This window comes from Ascidiella aspersa, chromosome 5, assembly GCF_963924565.1.
Source record: "Ascidiella aspersa chromosome 5, kaAscAspe10.2, whole genome shotgun sequence".
NCBI classification, from domain to species: domain Eukaryota; kingdom Metazoa; phylum Chordata; class Ascidiacea; order Phlebobranchia; family Ascidiidae; genus Ascidiella; species Ascidiella aspersa.
In genome coordinates this window covers 17,746,726-17,764,815 of record NC_139451.1, presented here as the reverse complement: position 1 = coordinate 17,764,815, position 18,090 = coordinate 17,746,726, and the positions used below count along the sequence as shown (strand labels likewise).

Here is an 18,090-nt window from a genome sequence, read left to right as displayed (position 1 = left end):
GTTTCTCGACTCGCTCCTCTCTGAGCTTGTATAGCTTTGTGGGGCAACGGCCCCGGTTTGACCGGAGGTCGTGAGTTCGAAACTCACTGCAGGCTAGTTGTTTTTCTAGCCTACCCTGCTTGCATCATTGATCGACAGATTCATTGAGTCTGCGATGGTTGTCGGTATACTTTTTCATCAGAGTAACAAAACTTTCTTCTCTCTTCTTCTGTTTGTTTATGGTTATTCTTTTAGTTTACAAAAATATTATCAATTAATTTCGTTTTACTAACATAGACGAATGACATAGTTTAAAAAGGTTTTTCAGCACACTTACCTGTCAGTAAGAGGTGTGATCACCAGTCTGTCGGTGCAACCAAGATATTCGTTCTGATAGTCGAAATTGACGTCGGTGATCGATACCAAGCAGCGGTCGGTGTCCTCGTGAAAGTAGAAACGCGACTGCTTCAACCACTCGAAATCTGAAACTGACTTGATGTGCATGTGAACCTACAAAAGTAAAACGGTAACTCTTCGACGAACGGCGAACGCATAAACGTAAAGATCAATCTTAAAAATAAACTATGTGGTATTCTTTTAAACCGAGGTTCGCATAGTAATCTTTGGCGCTTGTACATTGTATTCGCACCTGTTAAATTTTGGAAAACAAAAATATTTAAATTTAAATGAAAAAAAATACAATTTATTAACTTATTTTAACACTTAGTTGAGACACATTGTACTATGGAGTATAAGTAGTTAACAAAATCCATACCACTATCGTTTTCATTTTTAAACTTAACGTGAAAACAAAAAGTCCAATACTAAAATTTGGAATAAAACAATGTTTTTTTCTTTTTATGTTATATGGGATTTTAAAGGAACTAAAAGCAAAAAGTAAAATGATTGGTTATTATATTTATAGCAAAACAACTATAGTTCCTTAAAGTGACCTGACATTCCTATCCATTTGTTTCTATACGTATGCTTGCAGTACTATCGGGACACAAAACAGAAGCACTGTCAAGCGATTCTTTTTTTTTCGTTTTACTCGTTTTACAGTGACCGTATAGTCTTAATGTGTAAAATACTACCACAAATAAATCAAATTACCAGATCGTCAAAAATGTCGCGTTGGTGAACGTGGATGGTGACGAGCGTCTCATACTTGACACGTTCCATCTTAGTGAGGTCCTTCGTAGTGACTCCAATAAGTTCATTGAGCATATCGAGAAACCGCTGGTTGGTGGTTTGCATTATCTTAAATAAATGAAAAGTTTAATCGTAAAGATGGAATTCTTTTTGAATTTCGATTTTCGTTTTCTGTTGAACATCTGTAGCTAGATAAATTGTCAATTAAAACTATGGATCAGGAATTGGAGAATTTCGTTGAGGGTCAATGACTCGGCGAATAATTAAAACATTGAATAATTGCAAATTTAAAAACTTGTAAAAAACATAATACCAAGTATGCTTGTCCTAAAACCTTGTCATACAGTTTTATAAACGAGCTTCTTTATTTATACAGTCAGAATCATCTGTAATGCCAACCTTTCTGTCTGTTTTGGCATTCTTGAGAGCGACTTGACTGTCTCGAGTCCATATCATTTGTATTCCAAGAAGACCGATTTGTGCCGGGAACATTGCCTAACACGCAGAATAAACAAATACATTAAAAACCGAAAAATAACAGGATAAAGCGTTTAGAAGAAAAATATAAATTTATAAAAGTTTATAGAAATTTGTGAATGAATTATACCACTGAGTTCAAACAATTTAACTAATTTAGTTATATATAGCGTTGGATTTTTTTTAATCCTGGGCCACGTAAACGATAAGAACTTCGGAATTTGCACCGGTTTCTATTTTAACGACTTTCGTAAACGTATATTTCCTCTATTAACCAACCTGGAACTCGAGCATTTTAAAGGCAGAGTCTTCGATCCCGTAAAAGGCTTGTCTTATGATGCAATGAATGCTGTTCTGCACTTCCTTAAGTAAGTTGCCCAACCATATCTCCACATTTCCCTGGGTTAATAATTCACAAAATTAAAAAACTCGGGAAGCAATCGCGTTAAAAAGAATATAAGTTTACAAAAGTTGAAACTTGCAAGGTAAAATGTGACAATATTATGTTTTCGGTTCAGCAATTGTTGCGTCCCGAAAAATCTGTAGGGTATATTAAACGAAAAATATTTAAATAAATATATTTTATTGTTAGGCCTACTAATCTAACAAAATCAAGACAAAGGAAAAGTTTGTGTTCTAGTTTGAAAAAAGTGGATATAGTGGTTAACATATTTTTCACTTTTGCGATTTTCGTTGATGGTGGCTATTCCTAAATGTTTTGCAAAAGAGTAATATGTTTTGAATTGAGAGCTTACCTGAGCCATGACCGGTTTCTCAAGGTCCACATGTTCGTTTTCTCTTGAGTTTACTCCGATGATTTTGTCGTAGTCTTTCTCGTGAAAAGTTGCCGTGCAAACGTTGTCAAACACACCGACTAAATGGGCCTGAACATAGCAAACAATAATGCTATATGACATCTGCAAATCGCAACAAGCAATATTGGTATGTATGTTTGTTAAACAAAGTTGAATAATTGACTCACGTATAGTTTTAGTATTCTTATTTTTTGTCTAGGAGTTTGATAATTATATATAATTCTGTACAAATTAGATTAAAATCTGTTATTTTCGGCTAAAGTTTTTCTTGCGACTCTTTATGATATAATCGCAGTATTATGTGGCAAAGCTGATTAAACAAAAACTTGTTGGTATGTCACTGTTTTCAAAAGAAATATTGCAACAACGCTACCCCTATTTAAGCTTTAATTAGTATATAGCCATTTTGCGCCGAGTCTTTGTAGACTGTTTGACGCTAATCACACTTCAAAAACTATTAATACTCACGTATCTATCGGATAAAATAAAAACAGATTTGCAATTCCCTCGTTTTGCAGAACATTATTATTTTTACCAAACAGCTGATCAACAAATAAAACATTTGCCTGAATGCTGTGTGAGTTGCTGGCTTGTCCAAGTATTTCAAGTAAAGACGGGTCCGATACGAAAAAGAATCGCGGAAATACAAGTCGTTTCTTTTCTAGATAACCTGTAAAAAATTGCGTACCCGAAAATTAAAAAATGTAGCTAAACAATATGTTTTTAAATTTGACAAATAATAATAGAGGTTTGATACAAATATGTTTGGAAACGACTTAAATATAAATCTATATCCAAAGCTACCTTTCAGTCAAAAACAAAATTGGTTAAGTTTACTCAACTTTGTATGTTGAGAAACCGTTCTAAACCCATTTCCCTGGTCAACAACGTTTTGTCATGCAATTATATTAAGAATGAGCCTACAGTAGTATGTAACCAACTTAGTGTCTGTTTAGAACTTTTGCAAAAATGGAAACTTTTGTAAAAGTACAACTGTTTATACGGTTAGTTTAAAAACACTGCAACGTGTTTGAAATGAAAAAGTAATGTGCACCGGTCAACGATTTCTGACAGAACTCAAGTTGTTCGAGGAGATGTGGCAATAGTTGGTCCATAAACTCGTCCCCCACACAGCAATAAACTACGTTGGTGATTTCGTGAGCTCGCTGCATGATCTTCAACCAGGATTTGTCGATGTTGGAGAAACGCTTCGCTTCCTGAGTAAAATAGTACGGCCTAATATACCATGAAAAATGGCTATGTCGCTCGCATATCGGCTTTTGCTAGCGCCATACAACTCAAAAAAAAACCTGTGGAAGTTGTTTTGCGATGTCTCCGCCAACAAACACCGCTTCGAGGTATATCCAGAGGTTCTGTACGGTCATCCACTGCTCGATTATCTCGGTAGTTCCAGAGAGTTTGTTTACCCACAGTTGGATCTTCGGTTTGAATGGTACGTTGTACCTAAAGACGCAGTGTTAATTTGGACATTTAATGCCGAACTTCACAGTTGTTTCTAACAGAAATAATTATGTTAATTACAAATAAAGGATACAATTAATTTTGTCTTTCCGGGCTATTCGAACTAATCAATCAGAGCAAGTGGTAAAAGGGAACGGTGCAGTAAGCTGGCTTGATCAAGTTTATACTATGTTTAAAGCTTTGTTGTTTATTTAAGGACTGGGGTCCACTGGACCCTTGGGGTCCGTGAACTAGTTTTAGGGGGTCCACAACAACCTACTTAAAATATTGCTGTATATTTAAGAAGTAGGGCCTAATCATTTTTTTAAAGAAAACAGTTTGATTAAAAATAAAACGGTCCATTTCACTTTCACATGTTTTGACCAAAATTAGCAAATTTATAAAGTCTATTTGTACTGTGACGTAAATTTATGACGTATTTTTTTAATTTTTTTTCTACCGTTGTACACGCGAGGCCCAAAAAAATTTAGGGGCCTGCGGTAAAAAAAGTTTAAGAACCCGTGATCTAAGGACACAAACCATAGTAACGTTTTACAGATCAAACCTGTTGCTGAGCAGTGAAGCGAGAACCATGAGGCTGTCCTCCAGTAGTGCTACTATCTCCTGTATATCCTGACCCTTGAGCAACAATTCGCCCCGGGATTTGAACAGAGAGAAGGTGAGGTTCTGGCCTTCCCACTCGGCAACAATCGCCTTCAGCTTTGCTTCGATGTCTTTTTCTTTGGTAGCCGATATGCATATGTCCTGAAAAGGAACGAAGAAAATTTCTAATAGAGATAAAATGTTCCGATTTCGTATATGTAATATTTCAGACAGAAACCGAAAAGCGGCAAAGGTACGATATAATCAGAAGCAGATTTTAAACAAAAATACGTTATTTAAAAGCTTGTTAAACAATAAAACTAGAGTAAAATCAGGATCAGGCATTTTTTAAAAGGAATATACATTTCGCCTATGCTGGCAGCGTCAGTTCCTTATTCAAATAACCATTTCAAAATATCTATTTGAATAAGGAACTGACAATGCCAGTATAGGCGAAATGTATATTCCTTTTAAAAATGTCTGATCCTGATATTACTCTGATTTTTAAACTTTGAGTTTTAATTTTCATATACCCGTCAGCTGAACAGTGATCGACAAGCAGAAACTGCTACCAATGGTTTTGGATTCCATAAAAATACGCCCTTCTATATATATATATTAAAAGCTTGCTGTACAGTTACGATTTGAATTGTAAACGACACTATGGCAAACCTCAATTTCATCTTTGTTGGGCAAAATTGGAGCTTCCATGATGTGACGAAGAAGAAAGCTGTCGGATTCGACATCGAAAGTGTGATCAGTCAACTTTGCTATGCGATCCCAATGTCGCGATTTCATTGCCTAAAAATAATATCTAATATTAAAAAAGATATTCCCATTTGATCCTGAGAAGTTATCAACAGGCTCATGGGAGTAAAACATATTTATAGTATAATGATCTTTATCAATTGATTCAGACAGGTTCTTTTGTTCGAAAAAAAAGTTGGAAGATCAATCTTATTAACTTTCATAAACTTAAAATATTATCATATTTAAACTGAAAAAATTTATTCTGCAATTGAGGTTATACCTAATATGAATTGCGGTTATATTTTCAGAAATAAATTAATCTCCTTAAAAAAACGAATCTAGTACCAGGGGGTGGTAAACTTTATCAAAGTAAGTGTCTAGTTGCTTTTAAAAAAATTAAAAAAAACATGTCGGTGAGCCCCAGTTTGGGACTCATGGTATTAATATTATGCCTAATTTAATCATGATACATATAAGATCTTACCCCAGGCCCACGGCTATCTGTGCAATTTAAAGAAACGTTTTAAGGCTAAAAATGTAAAAGATGGTTGAAAACGCGATTAATTTTTCGTGTTTTGCTGTGCTCTAAATTGCCTATACGAGGAAATACGTGGTCACTGAAAACTTTTAAAACTTGTGTAAAAATGTTGATTTGTAGTTTCGCAAAAACCAATTACTTTAAAAAATGGTCCAATGGCTTTTAAAAATGCTTTTAGTCGGGCTAAAATGGCATTCTTAAACAGACATTCTTTGTTGCTAATTGTTTATGAAATAATTCTTAAAACTAAAAGTATCAAATAAAACGACAACAGCAAATATGGCTTCACAAAAAGTTATGTCCACCTTGTTGGCCATCATCTCCAGTAGGGGGCAGCATTCGCTAAAGTCGTCTATCTTTCTTTTAAGATCGAGAAAGGCCTGCCATTCTTTAAGGCCCCTGGGAAGTTTGCGACACTTGTTCTGGAACTCGATTAGTTCGCAGTTTACTGTTTCTATGTCCAATTCCTGCCACATAATGTCGTAGTATCCATCCACGCTCGAGTTGACCTGAGTAGCAAGCAATTGTTTTCATGAACGGAAGGTATTAGTCTCAAAAATCGAAAAAAAACACAAAGTAGTAATATGATTTATGATCTGCGGAACATATGGAAAAGGACACGGTTTTAGCACTTTGTCAACTTTTTTAACATTTTTTCAACTTACAGCATTGTACAGCGTATAGAGCTTAGAAAGCAAGTTAAGTTCCTTTTTTATCTTGTGAAGTGCTGGGTATTCGGTCTTACACAGCCCGAACAGCTCTTCGCCCCCTGAGTAGGTCCCAAACTTCCGCCAGAGGTCGTCAAAGCGGCATTGGAATATGGCCAGTCTCTCGCTCGCCTCTTGTGGCGGAATTCCTTGGATGTTGGGACCCCTGAAACAATAAATGTGAATTAAAATTTGACCAATTTATTCAGTGGTTAACTGTGTTGGAAACTTTTTAGTTACGAATTATGATTGACTGACCAATAAAATTTTGGTTCTTTCAGGACTAAATTAACATGAACTTTTTCATAAAAAATATGCTAGACAACAGTGAACAAATTTCGAAATATTTATCGAAGCAGCTTTAAACAGCATTAGGTTGGTCTATGTTTCTCAAGAGGCAGCATTGTTAAAGATAAAATTTAAAAAATCTTATGAAGTGATATATTTATCTGTGCCACCAGTTAGGACCAGATGATAACTGGAATGTAAATGAGGGGCAGTCGCCCAATTAGATCAATGTGAGGTTCACTACGTTCTCTTTTTACCTTTTTGTATAGTCGGTTTCAAATTGGTCCACGTCATTGATAAATTGGGCTACCCGATCGACCAGATCAGATCTGAATTCGGGTTGCGCGGCAAGCAGGTTAGTTTGTGCCTCACGTGACTGTTGCGTCACGGTACGCCATGCATAACCGAGCGAGTCAACTCTTTCTGAATTTCCGTCGTCAAACGTCAACTCCATTCTATTAAACAAATGCCAACACTTTTTTAGGTAAAAGTCGAGTGAATATAATCCGCACACAGCAGCGATTCTCAAACTGGGGTCCGAACAGCAGTTTCAGAGTGTCCGCAGTGAGAATTAGTTTTTGAGTTTTTAAACATTAGGCTTTAGCGGATGTTTTTTTTTTTAATTAGACTATGTTCAATTTGTTCATTCATTAGCCTTTGTTGTTCTTTATTATTCGATAAAATAGCATGTTTTTATGTCTATTGTGACATCGTAAAGCATATATTATGCTGTACTACAGGCTATCGGCGAATCGTTCGCATCAGTTAGAAAGCTGTTACATTAGAAAAAATCCTGACTGCAGTAGTGTGCTACAAAAACCATTGGTCAAATAACCCTTAAATTTTTATAGGGGTCGCGAAATATCAAAATAATTGCCACTAGGCCACTACTAGGCCAAATTTTTAGAAAATTTTGGAAACCGCTGGTATACAGGATGTAAAGCATTTAAGACTGTGGTTTCCCCGGTAGGATCAAATGACGAAGTCTAACAATCTTCCAAAAGTTTAAAAGCACTAAGGCTTTAAAATTGGTTGGAAGTATTTTACCATTGCCGAAGCAACCTTTAACTAACTTGTTGAGTATGGCGTAAGCCTCCTCCAGTGGCGCAATTGTGCCATCGATGCGAATTTCCTGCTGACGTAATTCGTCGAGGGCCCCCATTGATGTCCTTATGTCGTCAAGGTCGTCGAGAGGACGCGTCAGGCGCTTACCGAGGTTCTCCAAAAAGTTGAAAACGTCCTGAGTGCGTTGAAGAAATTATTTTCAAGGTTTTAGCGTGCCTTCTACTAGTTTTAGCGTGTCTCCTATACATGTTTGTATAAGTTAGGTTCGTGTAAAAGTACATAGCAATCTTATACAGATGCAAAAGGTAATTTGAAAAACATCAATTACCCGACAGAGTGGAAAATAAAATAGAACTACGAACACCTATGAAAGAAATCCGTATTATAAATTAAATTTAATCAGTGTCCTATCTTTGACCTCCATCATTCTCCCACAGGTTTGGTTTAACTCCCGTCCAAACGCCACTTTTGCAGCCCGACATTCCATCTTCAAGGCGTACTTGAACTGTTCGGTCTGGAATAGGATCGAACCCTCCGTAAAAGTGCTCGCAACGCTCTCAACTCGCTCCTCCATTTTCTGCGCATGCAATCAACAAGGTCGAGCAAGGTCGCACGAGTGAACTTGGCGCCTCTCAACAAGAGTTCATTGTGTTTCATTGCACTTTTATAGGCAAAAAAGTAAGTTTGGGCAACAACTTTTGTTTTTAATTTGTTGTTTGTGTGGTAATGCATCATTATGTAAACAACGGCTTTACGTTGTTTAGAATGTTTATATACCTTTGGTTATTTATTTTTTTCGATTACATTATGGATAGATTAGTAAATAGTTGTTTTTGTCACAAAGGGTAAACTGTGTTGTCACCAGTAGGTATATTATGATCAATTCGCCACCAAAAATACAACGCAAATAGGTAATTAAAAATAAACTAGAATTCGACATTTTAAATTCGTTATTTTAGGTTAGACACCTATTATTCTAGAATACCTTGCGATTCTACTTTAAACATTACTAATGCAGCACGGCATATTTGCGTAAAAGTGGACTTTAAAGATTTGTACCACAAACTTAAAATAACTTTCTTAAAAAAAAAAAAAAAAAAAATTCAAATAAAAAACGCTTTTCACTTTGTTTGCCTGCGTGGTATACTGTTAGTAGCAAATAATGCTAAGAGAGCTTATAAGCATAAATTGACATTTTTGTAACTATATGTATCAGCCTTTCGTTAGTTCATTTTTAAGCAAGATATTTAAAAAAATAAAATAAAAAAATGCGATTCACCTAACAACCATCACAACTAAACATGGTTCGCGTACTGCAATAACCTTGTAAGTGCTAGGTTGTAAGTGCTAGAGTAGACTATAGAAAAAGCAGCAAGTTAATTTCGCAGTTATAGCACAAACTTACGTGGAAGTTGCGAATCTGATCCTGGAATTCAGCCAGACTCGGTTTGTGCTCGATAAAAAGCGCCAACTTGGACTCGGCGTCTTTCGCCCACACCTCTGAGAAGTCGCCCTCAGCCTCGACCCTTGAAATTACCTTGCCGCACTCAGATTTAAGAGATCCGATGAGCGTGCTAAGCTGTGACACCATCTTCACAATTTCTTTGTTGTCTGAGATGATCTAGGATCAAATGGCAATCGAATTTATTTTGCTCTTCTGAAGGTTTATCTTTCAGTTACTCGAAACAGCTTTGACCAAAATGACTTGATTTGACTTAAGTCTTTTGGCCAAATGACTGTACTTGGACTTAAATCATTTTGGCAAATAACTTGGGAGTAAATTAAGTGTTTTTCATTAAAATTTATCTCAAGTTTTGCATATTAAACACTTTAATTGCTGTGTACTGCGTTTATGTTTTTTTTAAGTTGAATTGTTGCTTATAATCGGACGAGTTTACCAATTCTAATAGTTTAATAATTTATTTTTATGTCAATGACATGACTTGAAATTGACTTGCTCTCATAATGACTTGACTGGGACTTGACTTGTTATTTTTGCAAATAACTTGACTTGGACTTAAGTTATTTTTCAAATGACTTGACTTGGACTTAAGTCATTTCAAAATGACTTGTTTACAACACTGACAAAATATTCCCACGGCATTAGGCTGCTGATAAACAGAAAAGTTTAAAACTTTGCACGCGCCTATGAAAAAAAATTAGCGCCAAAGTAATATAAATTGAACACGATTCACGCGAAGCGGGAAATGTTTTGCATTTACATGGTTAAATTTAGTAAAAAAAATATAGGGTTGGGACATGGCCTCGTGCTACCTCTGGATCCACATTTTGTTTTTTAAGAGTTGCAAACCTATAATTGGGTTTCGTATAAACGCTTTGTCAACGAAGCACTAGATTTGTACATTTTATCTTTTCACATTAATCTTAGCTCATCAACGATGTTTATATACACCTTGTATATTGGCTTTATAGGAAGGGGTGAAGATGCTTCCGTAACGTGGGCTTCACCTTGGTGACCCTGTTCAACTTCGACCTGTGCCAAGATGCTCTGATGCCACTGCGGAAGCACTTTACAAGCATCGAGTGTATCGTGGATAATCTATAGAACGAAATATGGGATCATTTATTATTTATCGTTGTTCGAGTAAAGATTGCGTATTTACAATGTTAGCTGGGTGATAAGTACAACGTGCTTCATAACACGAATATACAATTTAAAAACCACACTCATGGGTATAAAGTTTATTTTGGCCACTAAAATACACACAAATAACAAGCACACACACGCACACACACGCACACACAGGGTAGCAACTTAGTCGCTGTTGTGTAATTCGGGCGAAGAATGATTTAGACCAGTGGTTCTTAACCTTTTTAGCATACGGACCAGTAAAATTTCAAAACTAATTTTGCGGACCGGTGGACCTTCAAAAATCAAAATCAACCCAAAATTTAATAACGCAACAGTATGCAACTAAAACACTTCTTAGCTTTCACATACAACTGATCTTAAAGTTTAAGACTTAAACGAGTTGTAGCCTTTTAAACAGTTGGCCAAAACACTTGTAGCTTTGTGACGTACAATGAAGACCAAAGTAGACCATTAGATCTATGTTACGTCACAATGCTGCAAATTACGGAGCTGGCGAAGTTCTAAATTTGATGGATAAGACTTCAACATCTTGATTTTTGCAATTGAGATTTAAAATTGTAATATATTTGGCGGAACGGCGCTGATTTACATCACCTTGTTCAAGGCTTGTTGTATTTCCTCCAGACTGGGATTAATTATGATGTTGGGAAGAGCCAGGATGATACCGGTTTTTAGCATCGGAGGAAGAACATGAAATCCTCCAGCCGGGTTTCCGTAATCGCTCTGCTGAGACCTGGCTCTCAAACGTCGACGGATCTTTTCTAAAGATTCTTTGACGCCTTTTACGCGCAAAAATAAAACTTTAAACTTTCCAAAGTAATTAATGCAAATTATTAGCCAGCAACAACTTGCTATACCTAAATCGAACTACATTATTTTTTGTATACCAGGTGCAGCCAACTTATGCTTTATTGCGATCGACTGAAATCTTTTTTAGAGACTCTCGATCGACTGGATCGGTAAAAAAAGTCACAAGAACACTTATTAAACATGTTGAGCGTTATTTGCATTTCAAGCCAGCGATGGAGGTTAATTTGTTACACGTAAAAGAACGCTTAATTAGGCTTGTCCAGACAACAGTTGGTTATTTTAATGATCTGTTTGCGAGCGACAGCTACAGTAATTACGTAACACATATTCGTCGCGATCGTCCAGGTGAAATGGGGCACCATCGACGTGTTGGCTACCCATGGTGTATACCATGAAGTAAAACAGAACATACATGAAATAATATTGAAAATAAATGTGTAAAACAAAGTTATAAATATTTTTTTTGGTGGGGCAAATTGATCATTAACAGCTTGTGAGAGTTTCACTACATTCAAAAAAAAAGTATATAAACATGCAAGCGCATATGCATAATCTTACATTTGATGAGGGCATCTGTGTTTCTTTGACAAAAGTGATTCATTGTGTTGAAGAATATACAGGAAAGGCATTCCTGACAGCGTTGAGCTTTTAACTTTGCTTCGTGATGTGTACAACTAAAGGGTTCCTGTACGACATTTTAACTGACAACAGTTAAACCACAAAACATAAAATATGATAACAAAAGAAAGACAGCAAAGGAGGTTTTTTATAACTTAGGTGACGGGCTTCAGGATTTTGTTGTAGGAAGACATACTCAGATATGACGTCACAAATCTAACTCGTGGCGTCACATAACAAAACAAGTAACTTAAAACTTTCTGCTTTGAGTAAATTGGTGTTTCAATACATTCAAGGACTTGACATTTATTTGGTTTGAATTGCCCGAACTTTTAATTTAGAAAAATACGTGACACGAAAATTTCTAGGGCTTTATCATTTTTCTGTTGTTTGACTATATCATTACATTGCCTGCAATTAGGCCTACCCTTAATAGCTTGTGAACTCGATGCGTTTTTTTAAAGGAATTACAATTAACATTATATGGCACTATCTATATTTGAGTTGACCCTGTCTCAACAACGTTTTTTTGTTTTCCATGCGGCACACTGTAGCAACACTTGCCCCTTTGCCAGATTACAATCGTTAAATTGTAATAATTACCACAACGACTTCTTTTTCTGCGGGTTTCAATCTTGCTCGCAACATTGCGATTAGTTCGATCACGCTTGCTTCCAGGGTTGTGGTGAGTCGGGTCAAGTTAGCTACTCCTTTCTGGCAACTCTTGGCTGTAAGGGCAGTAAACCTGCATAAAAGAAAACAAAATGACGTTGAAAGATTCAAAAGTCTCAAAACAAAGATAAAACAAACAAGATCAACAAAAAATATAGTTTATAACTTAAACACCAATCAAACAGAAAAAAATCGTAATTGAGATAGTGACATAAAAGCATGAAATTTAAAGTGATATGTTTGCTTAGATAACTTCATTTAAAAGTTTGCTCCAAAAAATATTTCAGATTTTGAGCGACCTTATTACTTTCAAAAACCTAACGTAGGGATATGATCGAAATAAAATTTATAGTTGCACGTTAGTATTTTAGTTATAAGAACAAGCCTGACCACACACTTGACATAAATTATTTTAAAATATTGGTATTTTATAATTAATTTTGTAGAGGTATTATATTGATCTCCTGAACCTTAATGGATAAAGACCCTTTGTGAGGTAAGTAGTCGATAGTTTCCATAAATAAACTTGCAGTCTCTGAGTCACGGGGCCTAGCACAAAGAAAAGAGCTGTGCATGCAATGCGTAGAGCATCTCAAAAAAAACAGTCCTTTCTTTTGTTAGGTTTATCTATCTACACCTTTACTATTGAGTTAAAAACAAACGAAAAATAACATAATACTCGGAAATGGTGAGTGGGTCTTGGTCCGGGACGACCAGCAGCGGTGTGTTAACCATTTCTATTAGAACGCTGTCGATCCGACACTCGATGGTGTCGTTGAGCTGCTTCACAAAAAATCCGAAGCTTTCGAGCGCAGTTTCAGCGTCAGAAATAACTGTCAAAAGGTGTACAGCTGAAACAACCCTAAAAATAGTTGCTGTAGAGAAAACTTATAGCCTACAATATAAAATGGTTCAAAATAATGGCGGCCTAAGGTCTATAGTTTTCAAAACAAGCTACGTTTCTTTGCCTTTTTACAGTGTTAGTGCAAATATTCGAAACGAATCGAAATTGATATACGGTTTTGTAATCATAAAAACTAATATTAAATAGTGGATTACTAACAGTACATAAGGAAAAAATAATTTCAAATTATAAAGGCAAAATTAATATTACTGTATTGTTTTAATTTAAAAAACACTGTAGTTTTTTAAATTTTACAAACGTCTGTGGTGGACGGCTATTTACACGTCAAAATACGTCCAGAATGTTCGTTTCTAAACTTGTCCTCATTGAAAGTGACTTTTCTAAAATGATCAAACAACGACAGAATGCCTAAACCGCCAAGCAATTGTTATTATTAACCAATCTATGTGCTCTTAGACACATCACCATAACAGAAAAGCGCACACAAATAAAAATAGTATCCTAACTGGGCATGAAAATGTCTTCTGGCAACATGGTATCTTGGCACAGTTAATTCATTGTAACTAAAAATAAGAAAAACTACTTATAATTCATTCTTAAGAAGAATCATAAAAATTAATTGTCATGCGTCAAAATAGCTTTTTAACGAGACACATTGACAAAAACAAAAACCTGGTTAAATTTAAGAGAAACAAAACGAGACCCCTTCTTACCCCTTCGCGCCCCCCCAGTTTGAGAACCGTACGCAAGATCAAAAGCATTGCGCACTTCCTATTCGGACCCTCATTCCTAGTGCAACACAATAGCACGGCAGATCGTCTGTTGAATTAACAGGGGTACAGCAGACCGACACTTACACTTTTCCACGTTCAATGAGCACCAGTTGATCATTGTTAGACCTGGCTTGAAAACCTCCTCCAGTTGACTGACATGGCTGACTGTGCACGATTGCAGTGCTTGAGGGATGCTCGAGACGTGCTTTACGCGCTCGTGAATAAGATCACGAAGCCTGGATGAAACAGGCCACACACGTAAAAGCTTTTATATTATTTTTCTGTGCTTAGTTGGCGGATACTTTTCTGACCAAACTTGCACTTCACGTCGAGCTACTTACTTACAGTAAAATATATATCACATATATTTCGATTGATCTCGAATTTTCGACTTAAAAAACATATAAATGTTCAATTATTATAAATGTAAACATCAACTATAAATTTTGGTGGGATGGGCTTAGAGTAAAAGGGGTAGAGAAAGGGGCACTTGTATTTATAGTATTTACTCTACAGATTGATTTTAGAGAGTACATAAAACTACATGCCAAACCTATTGTTTTTGTTTGGTCAGGATATGACGCCAACAGTGTTTACACTAAAGACTAAACAACCTTTCGTCCACTGGACGAATAGTCTTATGAAATAATATCACAATACTTTCTGTTAATATTTTTCGAGTTAATATTTTCATATATCACAGGAGGAACCTAAAACTCTTTGGTTACGTTTTGATGTCGCTACAAACAATAACATTTTGAAGTGTCGCTGCGACATTAAAAATCGAACCTTGTGGCTTGGAACTTGAGCCTGGCGTAATCTATTGCCAGCAGTCGGGCGGCTGCATCCGGGATGCTGAGGTTCATTGCGCGCATATGACGTGTCTCGCTTAGCAGCTCCTCAACCTTCGGGTCGAAGTTCACGTAGAGCTCGCGTGTTTCCGGGTGACGTACAAGGATTGAGGCGCTGAGACCACGACGAACATTTTCTACGCCTCGACACCACGCACGGTGGAATATCACCTTCGCAAAAGAGTTTCAAATGATCAAACAAAATGCCAGTATAAAAAACAGAACCGATGCTAGTTGCTTTTGTTTTGCGGGTTTGCCCTCATTAAGCATTGAAACAGTGGTTCTCAACCTTTTTTGGCTTGCGGAACCCTACAGAAATTAAAAATAGTTCGCGGCACTCTTGGCCGAATTTTTGCTAAGTGGTTAACTGTAACGTTACAATAAATGAAATTGAAACAGAACATTACCTGTGCAACAAGGTTGAAAAAAACTTTTTAATTTTCTGCACTTTTATCGTACACAAAATTTTTTATCAAGAAGCTTACCAATAGAGCAAAATTGGAATCCTAAAGAATTTGAAATATCTTTCGACACCCTTGAGCGTTAAAAATGGCACCCTAGAGTGAAAGAGCGTAGATTATACCATTCCTTGCGCCCCGTGCTTTATATTGAAGACATTGACACACGGCAACAAGATTACGTTCGCGACATAAACAACAACGACGCCAAGAAATCAGTTTTGGTGCTGCATGCGAGCAAATGAAATTGCAATGTCATTGACTACCGAAAACGTCTGTTTTGCGAAGCGTGGTATATCCACCAGCAGCCAGATACTATACCTATATTAAAACCGACGTCTTTGTTTCAGCTCTTTACAAACAGGTATTAAAAGATAACAACTGAGTTGTGCGTCATCGCTCTTCCTGCATAGGTTGCCAAAACGCTAAATGAAATAGATATTTGTCAGAAGAGCCTATTTTAAGATAAACTGAACTTTGCGATTAGTCACATACGAAAACCACAACAGTCCGAACCTCATATTCAGTGAGAGCTGCGGCAACTTTGTTGTAGTTACGGATGATAGACTTGGCCTCGGTGGTTTTCATGACCTCCTTGTTGCGCACTACAGCCTCCACTGACACTTGCAGGCGTCGAAAGAGATTCCGCGCCCACATCATTCTGCCAGACACCTATGAAAAAATAGCGTTTAAAGAAAATATCTCAAGCAGTTTCGAACCCAAATTCAAGTAGAATTGCCAAAGCAACGCGTACAAAAAAGGGTGTATTTGTGAGAACTATCACTTCATTGCAAGACCATCCTTTGTCACTGGTTTGAAAACCTACCACTGAATTATTATCTAAATTGCTCTAAAGTTTTGCTACCTCCGGTATTAATTCTATGCATTACAATTTTAGTGCCATCTTTGCTTAAGTGCATTATTCCGGTTAAAAATTATAGATTTTTTAAAGTGCTTTATTTTCGCAAAGTGAAGAAGTGTTCTCCAAAATCTCCTTATGCTTATCGAAAATTGTAAGCTTTGTTATATTTTTCAAGTTTTACTATTTAAAAATGAGATTAAAATATAAAATATAATCATACCGACTAAATATTAGGGCAGTTACTGAAATACACGTCTGCTGAGACTTACTCTTTGCCGTCATAAACCAACAAAACTCTAGCGTTCAAAATATTAGCTCCTACTCCGATTCCTAAAATTAGGTTTTTATCGCAAGGCTAACGCTTCAAACGCTCGTTAATAAAATATTGGTGCTTATGCAGAAGCTAGCTAATATTAAAAAACGGAAGCAATGTTTGTGACAATTTGCAAACCGGTGGCAGGTTTCTGTGGATTGGAGGGTCTTCCTTCTGTCGCTCGTACAGCTTCTTCATCGACTCGACTTCCTTACCGAACTGCGTCAGGGTCTTCATGTACTTCTCCCACAACTCTAGCTTAATGCCGCGAATATCTGCGAACTTCTCCAGCGTGGCAATCGCCTGCGGGGTCTGCCAGGAAATGTCAATTTATATAAATCGATATACATTTGGCGTATTTTCAGCTATTTTGAGTATTTAATTGTTCGCTTATTGTAAATATTTAAACCAGGGGTATTGTAAATATTTAAACCAGAACTTGCTGCCCCTCGAGGTATTAAAATTACACAATAAACTAGACTAGATTAACGAATAAATTTATCGCGTATAGCTAAGTATTTTTGCTACACCCTGTCATTGTGATCATGGATGACGCCGTGCTGACGAATTAAACAAACGCAAACGCCTTTCGACAAACGCTATACCACCATCTTCTTAAATGTAGTCCAATGTAACCACTATTTCCAAATGCAAAAAATCCTAGGCCCACTTCTCATTAACAGTTGTTGTGAAAATTCTTAAATGCTTCACGTTTAAACAACAAAAGTATCATGTATTACGGCCGCCGAGCCCTTTCTAAAATTCTGGCACGCCCGCAACTAAAAAAAGGTTGCCAACCCCTGTTTTACCACACATAACGGTCCACCGGCCGAAAATACATCATATTTTCGTATTGGTGAAATTGTATACTGTTGGAAAAGATCGCATTGTTCATACAAGGTTTGTCTGATATTTCTATCCATGTCACCAAAGTGAACTTATAACCCACCGACACGCTCCTGGTGAAGTAGTTTTCGACAAGGCCTTGTATTCCCTCGCGAATGCTGTCCACCTGGCTGTTAAAATCGTCAAAGTCAGTGCGGAACTCGTGGCATCGGTGGTTCAGGTGATCGTATGACTTCTTTTTCACGGTGGCCACTATCGCCTTGTATTTAGCCGCGTAGCTGTCAATGCCCTAGGACGAATGGTGAATTTGTAAAGGTTTTCCATCTATATATGGCTATCGTTCGAAAGTGCTAGTTTTGTACCCTACTTCTAATGTTTTACTGGTAAATGGTAGGCCAAACAGCGTTTGTCGCGATTGTTTTGCTTCACATTTTAAACAATTGTTCACTTAATATTTTCGGTAAATTATATTTTTCGGTAAATTATATAAAATGAAGTTATTTCTTTTTTTATTTTAAAGTTATCTTTTGCGTTTTTTGATCTAAAAACGCTTGCCCTACGAATTTATATTCT

At 36.6% G+C, this 18,090-nt stretch overlaps 1 protein-coding gene across 1 annotated transcript in view; it reads right to left on the bottom strand.

The window, feature by feature from the left end:
• LOC146145146 (dynein axonemal heavy chain 8-like) overlaps window positions 1-18,090 on the bottom strand; it is a 68,345-nt gene that overhangs the window by 41,875 nt on the left and 8,380 nt on the right. The window contains exons 13-38 of the mRNA XM_083390492.1: window positions 17,621-17,806; window positions 16,810-16,983; window positions 16,013-16,168; window positions 14,977-15,209; window positions 14,272-14,423; window positions 13,229-13,382; window positions 12,481-12,622; window positions 11,818-11,944; window positions 11,044-11,228; window positions 10,249-10,395; window positions 9,241-9,456; window positions 8,254-8,412; window positions 7,844-8,010; window positions 7,028-7,225; window positions 6,441-6,648; window positions 6,081-6,284; window positions 5,160-5,288; window positions 4,450-4,649; window positions 3,734-3,887; window positions 3,478-3,640; window positions 2,990-3,093; window positions 2,364-2,492; window positions 1,888-2,007; window positions 1,531-1,626; window positions 1,093-1,239; window positions 317-489 (exon numbers count right to left, since the gene is read on the bottom strand). Coding sequence (XP_083246618.1) covers window positions 317-489; window positions 1,093-1,239; window positions 1,531-1,626; window positions 1,888-2,007; window positions 2,364-2,492; window positions 2,990-3,093; window positions 3,478-3,640; window positions 3,734-3,887; window positions 4,450-4,649; window positions 5,160-5,288; window positions 6,081-6,284; window positions 6,441-6,648; window positions 7,028-7,225; window positions 7,844-8,010; window positions 8,254-8,412; window positions 9,241-9,456; window positions 10,249-10,395; window positions 11,044-11,228; window positions 11,818-11,944; window positions 12,481-12,622; window positions 13,229-13,382; window positions 14,272-14,423; window positions 14,977-15,209; window positions 16,013-16,168; window positions 16,810-16,983; window positions 17,621-17,806 — 4,223 coding nt within the window. The remainder of the gene's footprint in view (window positions 1-316; window positions 490-1,092; window positions 1,240-1,530; window positions 1,627-1,887; window positions 2,008-2,363; window positions 2,493-2,989; window positions 3,094-3,477; window positions 3,641-3,733; window positions 3,888-4,449; window positions 4,650-5,159; window positions 5,289-6,080; window positions 6,285-6,440; window positions 6,649-7,027; window positions 7,226-7,843; window positions 8,011-8,253; window positions 8,413-9,240; window positions 9,457-10,248; window positions 10,396-11,043; window positions 11,229-11,817; window positions 11,945-12,480; window positions 12,623-13,228; window positions 13,383-14,271; window positions 14,424-14,976; window positions 15,210-16,012; window positions 16,169-16,809; window positions 16,984-17,620; window positions 17,807-18,090) is intronic.